Genomic DNA, 14,746 nt, shown 5'->3' with positions numbered 1-14,746 from the left:
TTCCTCCTTTCTGGAAGACAGGTAGGTAAGGTAAGTTCTAAACAATACAAATTAACAGTTGAAATAAATAACATGTTAACTTAACAAACTTGTAGGAATTGATTTAAACCAAGATGTTATATTATATAATCTGTAAAAGTGCAAAACATAAACAAACCCGGGATAGTAGATGTTTGCCTGTTGCAGATTACATGTTAAATATGGTTAAATCAAAACAAGAATGTTAACTAAGAATATGGACAAATGGTCTTCTCATCCACTTTGTCACAATATGTATCAAGATCAGGTCAGACGGTACTGGCGACCGGAACGCTGTTTGTTCCGTTTATTTGTTTTACCTGTTCGTATTTATCTTATTATTGGCGCTTCACCATCTAACCAGCAGGGGTCCCTGGAGGACTCATCATTTCTTATTAAATAACACGAAGCAGGAGCCTCAGCCAATCAGCGTCAGCCTGTCGAGCGCCTGCGCAGCGAAGCAGTTGGTGTTTTGTTGACATGTCTGCCGCTGGTCTTTAATGATTGTTCCTGCGGGTTCTGCTGTCAGAGAGCGTCCTCCTTTCACGACCCCACCTGATGGAAAACCCCAGAGACCTGGTGAGTCCCGGGCTCCCCCGAGCCGCCCGGAAGCGGGTCTTCCTTCATTTTTAAAGCTTGTTTTAGGGACTGCTTAAAAGCGACCGCGGACTGAGTGTTAAAGCAAAGCTCCATTGAGAAATCGTTAAATTTAAGATACTTTTGTTCATTGACAGAGACACATGTTCAAATGCAAGATAAATTTCATCAGTTGGTAACAAGGTCAACTCAGAGTTTAATTCTGTATCTATATAAAGACTGGAGTAGTTATGTAACCGGCCAAAACGTAGATTTATATTCACTTTACCTGTTATGGCCAAAATCTCGTGTCAGATCTCCTTTGAAAGTCCTTGGGTATTAGTTTTGCTGCTTGTTTCCAAAGACAAACATTGGACTGGATGTTGTCTATAAAAAGTTTCATAAACCTGACAACATGTTTTTTAATTCGGCATGCATGTATTCCGGTAAACACGTTTTAATTAAATAAAAAGTGAACGTGTTTATCGTTTTGCTTTTTCCCGCTACATACTCGTACATTCAGAGCGCGGAGCGTCACCGTGGATCAGCACCGAAAAACGGCTTTTCCAGGAACAGACTGCAGTGCTGCACAAATTTAATGCCGCCGAATTTAATGCTGGCAGCGGCAGAGGGGGCGGGGGGGTGCACAGGTTTAACCCCGCTGTCGGGGCTCAGAGTGAGCGGAAGTGAGGGGAATCCTGGAGGGGACCCGGTGTTGTGGCTTCTCTGTCTTTGTGCTGTCAGTCAGCCTCTCTGTGCTGCAGCGCTGCAGGAGCTCCAAACCCTCTGCTGCGACGTGATGATGGGTAGAGGTCAGAGGAACAGAGGAGGAACATGACCTTCACAGATCTTTGTTGTTACAACCTGAGAACATTCAATAAAATATTTGTGGTTACGATTCTGTTTCTGTGGATTAAATACAGTTTTAATGAGGTAAATGGCTTTTTGGGGTCTTTGTGACTTTAGACTCTCTTCCGTCCTCAGGTGGAGCGTCAGTCCCGGAAGCGGCGGGACTCGTTCGGAATGCTGGACGGTCTGGATGAGGACCGGAGCAGCTGCAGCACCGAGTCCAGCGGGGGGAGCGGCGCCTCCAGTCCCGAGGACAGCGAGGACGAAGAGTTAGGAGGAGGAGGGGTCACTCAGCTAAACCCCTCCTCTTCACTGACACTCATCAAGACCAACGGTCAGGTGTACACGTACCCCGACGGGAAGGCCGGCATGGGTCAGTTCACGTCTAGAATCAGGACCTGGTTGTCTGAGTCGGTCGATCTGCGTCCTCAGTTGCTCTCTCTCTGCTCTCCTCAGCGACCTGTGAGATGTGCGGCATGGTCGGCGTCAGAGACGCCTTCTACAGCAAGACCAAACGCTTCTGCAGCGTCTCGTGCTCCAGGAGCTACTCGTCCAACTCCAAGAAGGCCAGCATCCTCGCCAGGCTGCAGGTAACGGGGGTGTGGGAGCACTTTGCCTTTTGTTATGTTAGGTGTGACGGGCTCCGTGTGTCTGTTTGTCAGGGAAAGCCTCCAACCAAGAAAGCCAAGGTTCTGCAGAAGCAGCCTCTGATGACCAAGCTCGCCGCCTACGCTCAGCAGCAGGCCAACCAGCAGGGCGGGGTCAAGAAGAGCGGTGAGTTCAGCAGCGCCGACACGTCCACGCTGGGACTGAAATAGACTTTCTCATTGGTTACATGTTAAACACAAACACGGTCAGATTGTAGGTGTGGCTCATCTAGTCCCTCCCCCTTTAAAATAACTTGCTTTTGATTGGCTTTAAATCGCACAGCGGATGACCTCTGCTCTGCATCAGTTCATTCTCAGAGTTGAATCTTTCCTGCCGTTGTGCCACTGAGCACTTCTTGACCGTGTCAGGTTTCTCTTTGCACATCACGCCTTCTGTTTTCTTCGCAGTGTCCATGGAGCTGTTCGACTGGGGTCGTTACCTTGGAGACGGAGATGTAATGGGAGCGCCGGTTAGCTGTTTCCAACATGTGGGTACAAGCAGAGTCCTTCTCACTGTGATGAACCGTGTTCACTGCGTTAATCAGCAGAAAGAAGCTCCTCCCCTGACTACAGAGCCACCAGCGTTTGTGAGATTCAAACACGAGGTCAAAGGTTGCAGCTTTAACCCTGCAGTTTTCACTGATTCACGCTTGGATCCCCAGGGCTCTCGTGAAGCGTGTCACGTATGCAGATGATGCGTCTCACCTTTGAATCGACAGACAGGAAGCTCAGACGACCTCGTCGCTGCTTCAGTTTGTCGTGTGAATGTGTTTGCGCTGTAAAGCAGGACGTGCGTCTCGCTCTGGGTCGATCTCAGACCTCGGGAATAAGAAACCGGAGCCGTGTGCGGTCGGATGTTTCGTTAATTTTACTTTTGTGTTTGTCAGGTCCCGATGGGAAAGTCGTGGGGAGGCATCAGCGAAGGCATCCGGGTCGAGGTGCCGAACACGGACAGCGGACTGCCCATGAAGGTTTACTGGATCGCTGGCATCATCAAACTGGCTGGTACACACACACACAGACACACACACACAGACACACACACAGACACACACGCACACGCACAGACAGAGACACACACACAGACAGACACAGACACGCACACAGACAGACACAGACACACACAGACACACACACAGACACACACACACACACAGACACACACAGACACACACAGACACGCACAGACACGCACAGACACAGACGCACAGACACAGACGCACAGACACACACACGCACAGACACACACACGCACAGACACACACACGCACAGACACACACACAGACACACACACACAGACACACACACGCACAGACAGACACGCACAGACACACACACACGCACAGACACACACAGACACACACACAGACACACACACGCACAGACAGACACTCACAGACAGACACACACACACACACAGAGACAGACACACACACAGACAGACACTCACAGACAGACACACACACACACACAGAGACAGACACACACACAGACAGACACACACACACACAGAGACAGACACACACACGCACAGACACTCACAGACACACGCACAGACAGACACACACACGCACAGACAGACACACAGACACAGACAGACACTCACAGACAGACACGCACAGACACTCACAGACACACACAGACAGACGCACACACACAGACAGACGCACACAGCACAGACAGACACTCACAGACAGACACACACACACACAGACAGACAGACACACACAGAGAGACAGACACACACGCACAGACACTCACAGACACACGCACAGACAGACACACAGACACAGACAGACACTCACAGACAGACACACAGACACACACACACAGAGACAGACACACACACAGACAGACGCACACACACGCACAGACAGACACACACGCACAGACACACATAATTTAACGTAAATGTTGAGTTTGCATTTTGTTCAGATGAGATGGATATTTTTTGGCTCCTGCAGAGTTTGAACCATCTGGGTGATGAAACTAGTGTGTGTGTGTGTCTGTGTGTGTGTGTGTCTGTGTCTGTGTGTGTGCGCGTGCAGGTTTTAAGGCTTTGCTGAGATACGAGGGCTTTGACTGCGACTCTACACGAGACTTCTGGTTGAATCTGTGCGTGCCAGACATCCACCCGGTGGGCTGTGTGTGCTGCTGGAGGGAAACCTCTGGTCCCCCTCAGTGTAAGGGTCACTTCCTGTCTGCAGATTCGTTCTCAGACCTCAGATCAGTTTCACAGTCCTGAGTAATCAGGTTCACAGGAACAAATAGACTGTAGGCTGTAAACTTATATGTGTGTGTGTGTGTGTGTGTTCTCAGCCCTCCTGCACCGCTTCTCCAACTGGAAAACGTTCCTGATCAAGAGACTCACGGGCTCCAAAACTCTGCCGCCAGACTTCGCCTCCAAGGTGACGTAGAAACACGTAATCCGTTTTTAAATAACCTTCGTCCTGAGACGGAGGCTAAACTCAGGTGTCTGCTCAGGTGCAGGAGAGCATGCAGTTCCCCTTCAAGAAGCAGATGAGGGTGGAGGTGGTGGATAAGACTCACCTGTGCCGCACTCGAGTGGCTCTGGTGGAACAGGTGAGTCACAGTAAACGAAGCATCTCTGTGCGGCAGGTTCAATGTCACTTTGCCAGAGTCGTTTTTTTGTGTATTTTAACTTTTCATGTCAAATTACCTGGAAACACTCAAAGCTGCAGGACCAGAGGCTCAGCAGCACATTTAATCGTACATTTGTGTCGTTTCTCAAAACAAATAACATCTAAAGGAATAAATCAGTAGCCCAGTGACGGAGCCCTGAGGTGCCTCTGATCCAGCTGCTGATCCGTCCGTTCTCTTCTGCTCGTCCAGTTTATTAGTATTATTTGCGTGAATGTTATCCTGACGTTTGTGTCGTCGCAGGTGATCGGCGGTCGTCTCCGGCTCGTGTACGAGGAGTGCGACGATGGCACCGACGACTTCTGGTGTCACATGTACAGTCCTCTGATCCACAGCATCGGATGGTCGCGATCCATTGGACACCGCTTCAAACGATCCGGTGGGTCAGGTGATTCGATCCCAGGCCACCAGACTCCATGTAGAAAACAGTGAATTTAAGCCAGCGCGTAACATGAGGATGAAGAACATGTGCTGTGTGATTGTTCCCAGATGTGTCGAAGAAACTGGACGGTCAGATGGATGCACCTGGACAGCTGTTTGCCAAAGTGAGCTTCACCCGATGTCGTCGCTTTGCTACATCCGCCCACACCTGAGTTACCTGAGTTACCTGGTCCCACCTGTAGAGTTTCCTCATGGACATAAAATCAATTTATATCAATTTTGCATTTGTGTAGACTTTAACATGTTTCTAATTATAAGTTTAATTCGAAACATCTGAGTCCCGCCCACTCAGCATGTTTCAATGATAACTGTGTGACACAGTGATGCAGTAACAGTCATGGTTATCTAAGTAATAATGATGCTAATGATGTTTTCAATTCAGTTTTATTTATTTAGCACCAAATAAGAACAACAGTCGCCTGAAGCGGCTCAATAACACAGAGAAGAAGAAAAACACATTAAGATAACATCACATGAGCGAGCGCTTTGGCGACAGCGGGAAGGAAAAACTCCCTTTTAAAAGGAAGGAGGAACCAGGCTCGGGGGTCGTCCGTCTGCGGTGACCTGTTGGGTTGAGGGGAGGGCGACGGGAGCTTGGAGGAACAGGAATGAGTTTATCCTGTTTTTCCTGAAGGTGAAGGAAGTGGATCAGAGCGGCCACTGGTTCGAAGACGGGATGAAGCTGGAGGCCATTGACCCTCTGAATCTGTCTGCCATCTGCGTGGCCACAGTGAGGAAGGTAACAGCGAGCTGAGCGCTCACTCTGACGCCGGCTGCTCCGCCCTCCGGCTCCATCTAACCTGTCGCCTCCTCCTCAGGTCCTGGCAGACGGGTACCTGATGATCGGCATCGACGGCTCGGAGGCGGCCGATGGCTCGGACTGGTTCTGCTATCACTCCACGTCTCCCTCCATCTTCCCCGCTGGCTTCTGTGAGATTAACAACATCGAGCTGACGCCGCCTAGAGGTAGGAGGGCCTTTGAAAGGCCGCGGCACGCAGCTGTGGGAGAAACAGCTTTAACCTGCAGCCTCATTTCAGCCTCGTCCCTGCACACAGATCCAGATTCTCCCTTTTAACCCTTTAAAGCCGGTCAGAGCAGCACGCTCTGTTTTGCGTAACTACTTTTAAATCCCGGTAGCTCTGCAACCACGTGAGCTAGCGCAATAATTTTTTTTGCATATGAAACCGGAGGAGTTGTACTTACATTCTGCCATCAGCTTGTCCTCGGTCACAGTTTCCTTCCACATATACTGCAAAAACTGCATAAAAAGCACTTGCAGCAACAAAAACATAATATTCCAGAAACACGCTTTGCTGATCCGATCAGCTGTTTGTAACACTTCCTACGTCCATCAGCGTGAACTATCGCATGTCCACCATGACCTGCCCGAAACCGGAAGTGACGTCATTTTCGCGGAAATGTAGTTTTATACCGTTTTTACTGTATACTGTTTTTAAAAGTTATTTGACTTTATGACTTTCTGTGTCGTTTCTGGGATGCTTAGGACTCATATTGCACTGCTGGAAATAGTTTATTTTGATGCATATGCTGCTTTTTTGCAAATTTGCATCATAATATTTATTTTCATTTTTCCTCAGTGTATAAAAATTGGTGTTTTTAACACCAACACACTTAAACTTTAAGTTTAAGTGTGTTGGGGTCTTGTTCATGAGTGATGGGAGGTCGACAGGCAGACTGGTGCATAGTGAGCAATAATGTTCCTCACTATGAGCTTTATTCTGAACATTATTCTGAAGATATTTGCAGAACCGTGTTTTTTGTCTCAGCAAACATTTGAAAACGTGTTTTGTTCTTTGGGGAGTTTGCTCATTCTCAAAGCGTCGCAGCTTTCACGGCCCTGTGATGTTGAACCTGCCCTGTGGCGTGCACTGTGATCACACCGATCCTGTCTTTGTGTGTCCAGGTTACTCCAGTCTGCCCTTCAGATGGTTTGAATATCTGAAGGAGAGCAAGTCTGTGGCTGCACCGGTGAACCTGTTCAACAGGGTGAGGCTGAATCAACAGATTCATCAACATGACGACTTCATGCAGTCTGAGCAGCTCTGAGTGTAGATGCAGAAACATAGAGCAGACATGTTGACTAGAATTATTAGAAAGACGATGTCAGCCTTCAGCCTGCTCGGCTCAGTCCAGAGCTCATGAGTGTTTATTGGCTCAGTGGTTAGAGGCGGAGCTTCATCGCCTGCACTCACTTACAGCAGACGATCATCATCGTAGAGGTGACTCTAGTGAAATAGTTAAAGAAACAGAACATGCACCAAGTTGCATGTCTGATGTGTTTATTGTTACATGAATGAAAACAAAGTCACAAAAACACGTCTGACTCTGATGTGATCATCAGAGGTTTGTGTTTGTCAGCTCCTCACTGCTGTAAACATCATAACTGTAAACACAGACTGTCATTTATGACTTTAGCTCACAGCAAACAGACGTTTTCATGTTGCTGATGCACAGAATTATAAACCGTTTGAATAAGTTTGGTAATTAAATATTTTCTTTCTGAGTATTTTAGGGTTGCAGGTTTGTTTGTGTGGAGGAACCGAGTGAAAGTTTCAGTTTTGCCTTTTTAGTTTGTTTTTCTTGGCAAATGAACCGAAACGGCGACTAGAAACAAAAAAACGCCACGTGTTAACGACCGCGTCATGTCCGTGTCCTCCATCAGGACGTCCCCAACCACGGGTTCCGCCCCGGCATGAAGCTGGAGGCCGTCGACCTCATGGAGCCGCGGCTCGTCTGCGTCGCCACCGTCACGCGCATCGTCCACCGGTTGCTACGGATACACTTCGACGGCTGGGAAGACGAGTACGACCAGTGGGTGGACTGCGAGTCGCCCGACCTGTACCCGGTGGGCTGGTGTCAGCTGACCGGCTACCAGCTGCAGCCTCCGGCTGTCAACGCAGGTAAGTCCCACCTGATCTGTAGTTTCCGTGGTGACAAGGACGGGTAAACTGTGTGTTTCAGGCTCCAGAGACCTGCAGTCAGCAGCATCCAAACAGAGGAAGAAGTCTCAGCAGTACAAAGGACAAAAGAAAAGTGAGGCGGCGTCTCTTTAAACCGCCGAGTAACAAACGTGCCGCGGCCTTCAGGACGCTGCTTAGTAATAAACGATGCTCCGCCTCCCTGTAGCGTTCTTGCATTAGAGGCGTTCGTCAGTCACACCCACAGAGACCAACATTTACATCGGTACATTCTTCTAACGATGTCAGTAACAGAAAAACACTGAGCAGCTGCAGCCACAGACACAAACGATCACAGACCAACAAAACAAAACTTGTGCGACTTAAACAGAAAAAGATGAAAACAGACAAAAACGAAGCGATGAAAGAACAGCAGCTGCATGAGCACGTGATTGTTGTACTGTCTCTTTAACGAAACCTGTTTGGTCTCCCAGAGAGGAAGCTGCCCATCGCTAAGCGACCCGTCAGCCTCTCCGGCACCATGGTAACAGGTGTCCCCAGGAGCCTATCGGGAGACGAGAACGAGACTCCGCCCGATTACCCGTCACCCCCTCCTCCGGCCTCCGCGGCCCAGCCGCCCTCTGCCGACCTGGAGAGCAGCCCCCGCACTGAGGGGGGGGCAGGTATGCACTCGTGCAGCCTTCTTTCATTTCTGTGGTTTTTACAAATCTGGGCGTCATAGAAACGATTCACACACAGATGAGCAGCACGTGTGTGACGCGTTCGCCGCGTCGTCAAACATCCCAAACTGAAGCCTCAGCCAGCGGCAGCGACGAGCCGCGTGTCGCTGCAGTCGGCCGCGTGGGCGTGGAGCACGCTCGTCTTTACAACGTCGCTTCGGTTCATTGAGGTTTGCATGTTTTGGTGCATCCTCGCAGTCTGACGTCCACTTTAGGCAAAAAGCTGTTTTCTCTCATTCGCCTCCTCCGTGATGCTCTTTAACGTGGTCATGGCCTCAGTGCTGCGTCGTCTGTGTTTCTGCAGGAGTCAGAGAGGAGAACGCCAGAGGCCCCGAGTTATCTTCTCACAGGACTGAAGCAGAAACACTCAGATCCTCCGCAGACTTCCTCAGCAGCCGGGACCAGCAGTAGTCCATCCTGTCCCCGCCCACAAATATGTGAAATCGTCTACTGGTGACCTCCAACATCGGACGCTCCTCCGAACCTTCCATGTAAAGAACTCTTTAACTGTGTTTGATGTGCTGCCATCTGAAAATCGAACCCTGCTAGAGAAGAAGACGCCGCAGTAAAAACAACAAACAGCTTTTATACGACAGTTTTTCCAACGCCGAGATCTCCACCGTTTGTAGTTCTGACGTTAAACTGTTGATGTAGTCATAAAAACACTGTTTCAGTGTGAGCGGCTGGATTAACGAGGATGCCACGTGAAGAAGGAAAAAAGATCACCTCTTGAAGCTCCGCCCACAGGTTTGCAGCATTTATTTTTACGGTAAAGCGGAGCACAGGTCACGATAGACGCTGAGGCTGCTGGAAGGATTAAAATCAGCCAAACGTGACGTTTTCTCAAAGCTTTCTTTGTTTTGATGATTTTAAAATGTGTTTGAGTTTCATCGAGGCGGCTAAACGTCCAATCACAGCTTCAGAGGATCGTTGGGTTTCAGCCTGTGCGTCCTCGTTCCCCTGAATCCACACGACCCGGGTGAAGACTGCAGAGCTAGCAGAAGCCGGCGTCGCGTTAATGGCAGATGTCGCGGTCTGCAGAAACGCTCTGGATTCATTACTGCTCTGTTTATTTCCATCACCATGTTTTTATGGTGTCACATCAGCTTTGCATGATTCAGAGTTCATAATAACTCTTCTTTATCTTATGCACCATCTCAGTTCCTCCTCTCTCTGATACAAGCGGTTTTAGCCCCACCCCCTTCTTGTGATTGGCTGCCCCTCTCTGTGACATCGCACAGATCCAAAAGTAGAAAAAAAGTTTACAGCGTTGGCCAAAGGCACCGTTGTGCTCACTGATGTCTTCATCAGAAGTTTCTTTATCACATCAGCAGCTAAAAAACTACAAAACTACGTCGTTACGCAGTACGGATACCTCAGAAAAGTATGAACAAAAATAAGATTTTTGGGTTAAGAAAGTATATTTAATAAAATGAGTATATTTGATTTATTTTAAAGTCTATATGTAATAGAAGACGATCATTGACTTGATCAACTCAAGCGTGGAGGGACGCGCTGAGTGAGGGGGCGGCCTGAAGTAGCTTTTAAGCTAACAGATGTCTAAAAATGTCCAAATGTTCCTTTATCTGTGTTTTTTACAGTAACGTGACGTTGACGAGTCCAAAATAAGCCGAATGTGTATTTGTGGAGCTGCACAAACACACAGATGTTAAAGAAACTACAAACGTAACGTCTGCTTAAACACAACTCAACGTATTTTCTAAACTTTGGAAACAAATTTCTGACAAAAACAATAATGCGAAAAAACTGATATTAATGTAATCCTGCGAGTATGCTCATTACTAGTTACTTTATTTTACCTTTCAGTGTTAAACTTTCGCTCTTTAATGTTACTCTTATGATTCCCACAGAAAGTTTTTGTTTTTATATTTTTTAATTATTTATTTTTTTAATGCGTCAAATTTACGGTCTCATAATTTTGACTTCATAAGTCGACGTGTTCGATTCCTCTGTTCCTGCTTTTTGTCTGTTTTAACCTGATCACACAAACTTTCTCGTCAGTTTTAATTTTTCTTGTAAGTAAATTTTTGTCAAATTGAGCTTCGAAGAACCGACGGCTGATTTTTAATCAGCTTCTTTAAGAAAGTTTCTCACTTTCAAAGATTTTGATTTAAAAATAATTTGTAAAAATATTTTCTTTAGTTTGTTTGTCATGACTTCAGCTCCTCAGTGTGTGGATTTCATAATATTATGATATATTAAAAGTATAACTCTCCCGGCGTTGCCCCAGTAAGACAAAACCAGTTACTCATTATTAGCTCATGTTTCTTAATTTTGCCTTCATATGTAACAATTTCACTTCATAGACACAGTTTTAACGTACTACGTTTAAAAAAACTAAAAATGAAACTTTGTTTACTTTGATACATTTTTTAAAAAGTGTCTACATTTATATTCGTGTTGTTTTGTGAGCTGTTTGATGTTTGTCGTCTCACAGTCGTTCAGATGTCCTACGCTGAGCTGTGAGCGTCGGCGCTGAACCTGTTTGTAAACTCGCTGCTGTCCGTGTGCTCGTTTATACGTGACTCTAGTATTGCAGCTCTATGTGTGTGATGTCTGTAGGTGACCTTTGATAATGTTTTATGGATTGATTTTGACAAACTGAGTCTGGTGAACAAGTCGTGTTTGTACTTTTGTATTCGGAGGTGAAAGTGAAGTTGCCGGTCTTCCACACCAGTTTGTGATTATTGTCATGTGTGATTATCCCAGTGGGAGGAGAAGTTGTGGTTTATTATTGTGCAAACTGTGGGATTTGACCTAAAGATGATTTGAGCGTTTGGAGGCTGATGCTGACAGGTGGTTGCTTTTTAAAGATGTTATCTCAGAAGATCAGGTGGGATCTGAGGATCCGAAGGCTGGACTGGGTGTGTGGCTGTTATAGGAAGTAATTTGGTCTTTCTGTGGGTATAGATTAGTGCTCAACTCAAACCTGATTGGCTGCAAAAATTCAGAAATGAATCAATAGAGTCTGCGTGAAATAAGCACCAAAACTGACGATCAGGTGCAGGGCTGCAGAGTTTCAGGGTTGAGCCGACGGGTCGAACGTTTCAGAGTCAAAGTGGCTTCAGGACTGACTTGAGTATTTTACCGTCTGTCTTAAGACAGAAAATGTAGGAGGAGTTAATTCAGGCGACGATTTATAGAAGTGTGTCTGCTCTGGAGTTGGCTGTAAAATCTTTCACCCAGTCTAAGGTAATAATCTGGTGTCAGGTGATTGACGGGCTCTCAGTCATACCGGCCTACAGACCCTTCAGTGACCCCTTTGACCTTCAGTTCGCTGGAGGAAATGTGGTCCCGCCTGGAGGGTTGGACGAGTGCTTGACACTGTGTGACTGCTTTGGTCTCTGACCACAGTCGCCCGTGGATACGAGTGGAAGTCCTCCACACCAAGAGGGAAACGGCTGCACGATTGGATTAAAGTAAAGTCTGAGACTCGTGGACGTCGATGGCTGCACAGTTTTGACTTGAATTTTAAGTCACACAAATTGACCAATATTTGTTTTTCAAACGTAAGACAGGCAGCAGGACTGGATCTGCGCACAACCCTGGAAAACAATCGTCTTTGTGCTGTGAGATTGCACTTTATGCATTTGTGTAAGTATATAAATGTGAGCAGATTTCTAAAAGAGAGGATTAGATTACAGCTCGGGCGGCATAATTTATTTATCACTTAAAGTTCTGCAGTTAAAACTGTGCAATCTGAACCAAAACATCCGTTCATCGTCCAAAACTTTAATCAAAGTAGTTGTAGTTAACGAGTTTGTGCTTTGAGACTACGTGTTTACGACGGTGGGGCCAGGGCGTGTTTGGCGTTCGTGTGCTAACAGGCCGGCGTATTAGACAGCATCTGATCCAAGTTTGGGATTATTTGCATTTCTGAAAAAAGAAAAAACTGAAAATGTAATTCCCAAGAATATTCTTCGTCCCATTTTCCTGAGATTACAGGTAATCAGCAACCACAGCAGTGCTCAGGTTGAGCGCCTGCACGTATCTACGTTTGTTTCCCTGAAGTACAAACTAATGTGAAATTATCAGCCGTTTGTTTTTCTTGTTACAGGTTAATTTAAATGTGAACTAAAAAAAGAAGAATCACAAATATTTGTGTTCAAACTGATGAAAACAGGTTTGTCCCAAACTTCATGTTGTCCACATGTTCGTGCCGTGAACACGACTTTTACTGAGCTCTTATTAAAAACATACGTTTAAAAGATATCTAGATGGATTTATATATATATATATATATGTACTTTAACTGTCTTTGAGAACAGACGTGTAGTTATAACCTGATGTTATATTTCATGAAGCTTTTTTCTAATTGTGCAATTTTTGACAGCATGATTGTGAAGAAATGATGACATGTAGGTGTAAAAGAAATGACTGACTTTACATTTTATGCAATAAAATGTTACGGAAACTAAAATATTCTGTGTTTATAGCATTATTGTGTGTCTCTGTGTGTGTGTGTGTGTGTGTGTGTGTGTGTGCGCGTGTGTGTGGCAAAGTGCTTCTACGCAGTGTACCAGGGGCACGGAGAAAAGCTGTCGTACCATAGGCACGAGCAGTGTGCGTGTGTGTAAAATACTTTTTGTGAAAAATAAAATCTCACATTATTAAATATCAGGTTACTAAATGAACTTGAGGTGCTGGGACTGCGATCGTGTAGCGTAGGGATTTAATTCTAAGATCAGAGTCACTGAAATCGTGAGTTTGATGTTTGAAAGGTTTCGGTAAACACTGCGATCCAAAAATATCAAAGTGCTAACGTCCAGTTCGAGACAGATTGTGGGTCAGAGCTAAACTGGGACATTTGTTAACATGCACTGTTCAAAATAATGAAAGGTGCAAAATTTGAGATAAACTAGCGTCACAGGTTTGTACAACATCAGAACATCCATCTAGCTGTCCCTCCATTATCCTGGTTACGTGAGCTGGCAGCAGGTTACGATGGGAATCCAGATCTTTTACCCAGCAGCATTTTCCAGTTTCTCCTGGAGGATCCTGAGGCTTTCCCCAAACCACATGAGATGTATTCTCTCCAATAGGTACTCCTTCTCCTGCTTGTCCTTCTCGATGTGTTGAGAAACCTCCAAAGAGGCAAACAGGAGCCATCTTCACCTGATGCCAGAACCAACTCTGCTGTCTTCCTTCTTCTCCGACCTCGGCCAACCTTCAAAGGAGCCTAATTTCATCCACTTGCATTTGCAACTTTAGTCACGCCAATACCCAGAACTCCGGACTACAGGTGGGAATGGACATGGACCGGCAGGTGGAAACTTTTCACTACGAAAGTTCAGCATGAAGCTGCAGACGGCCATTGTTTCAGGCCAGTTCATGGCACAAAGTCAAGCATGTCTTCATGGTTGTTGGACATCACCAAGTTTGTCTTTTCTCTTCAGTCCGGTTTGTGACATTCATGGACGTGAAGCAGGAACCTCAGGATGGCAGTTTTCCCCACTTTACAGCCGAGTGTACGACGATCAGAACCACAGTCGAGACCTCCAACTCTGAGGTCTTTGGACTCATAATATTAAAATTTAGGTTTGGATCAACTCCGGACTGTAATGGTTAAAGTTTGTGAGGTTTTGGGGGGGGAAATTTGGCACAAATTTTGTGAGTCACTTTCACGTCATAAGCCCATTACCATTAGCTGAATAACCCGAGTTGTGTTGTGCGGAGCGTGGTCTGCGGTCCTGCTGCCCCTCGGACGCACCCGAGTGTGATCTGCAATCACGCCTCGTCAGCTTATGATCTGAACTCGGTCCTGATTGTTGTCGTTGTTGTCGGAGAGTGAGCTGTGAGCTGAAAAGCTGCAGCCGTGACCGTAATTACAGCAACCGCAATAATGCAGATGCTGGAAAGCATGAACGGGTCGT

The 14,746-nt window shown here is 46.5% G+C and overlaps 1 protein-coding gene across 4 annotated transcripts; it reads left to right on the top strand.

The window, feature by feature from the left end:
* The first annotated feature begins 13 nt into the window (after positions 1 to 13).
* Positions 14 to 10,579, top strand: LOC146519353 (MBT domain-containing protein 1-like). Of its 4 annotated transcripts, none has more exons than XM_085156515.1 (18): positions 14 to 597; positions 1,579 to 1,816; positions 1,900 to 2,033; positions 2,106 to 2,217; positions 2,499 to 2,578; positions 2,978 to 3,095; positions 4,140 to 4,274; positions 4,411 to 4,499; positions 4,582 to 4,674; positions 4,996 to 5,140; positions 5,242 to 5,297; positions 5,828 to 5,932; positions 6,012 to 6,159; positions 7,119 to 7,201; positions 7,878 to 8,115; positions 8,177 to 8,248; positions 8,607 to 8,795; positions 9,157 to 10,579. In XM_085156515.1, the coding sequence occupies exons 1-18, from the start codon at positions 577 to 579 to the stop codon at positions 9,261 to 9,263; spliced, it is 2,163 nt and encodes a 720-aa protein (XP_085012641.1). In that variant the 5' UTR covers positions 14 to 576; the 3' UTR covers positions 9,264 to 10,579. The 4 variants fall into 4 exon arrangements, with proteins under 4 accessions (XP_085012641.1, XP_085012642.1, XP_085012640.1 ...); XM_085156516.1 differs by having other exon boundaries at positions 4,576 to 4,674; positions 4,996 to 5,131; XM_085156514.1 differs by having other exon boundaries at positions 4,576 to 4,674.
* Positions 10,580 to 14,746: the final 4,167 nt, after the last annotated feature.

Source organism: Neolamprologus multifasciatus, chromosome 4 (assembly GCF_963576455.1).
Source record: "Neolamprologus multifasciatus chromosome 4, fNeoMul1.2, whole genome shotgun sequence".
Classification (NCBI taxonomy): Eukaryota; Metazoa; Chordata; class Actinopteri; order Cichliformes; family Cichlidae; genus Neolamprologus; species Neolamprologus multifasciatus.
Note: the sequence above shows the minus strand (reverse complement) of the source record. Positions and strands in the feature narration are given on the sequence as shown.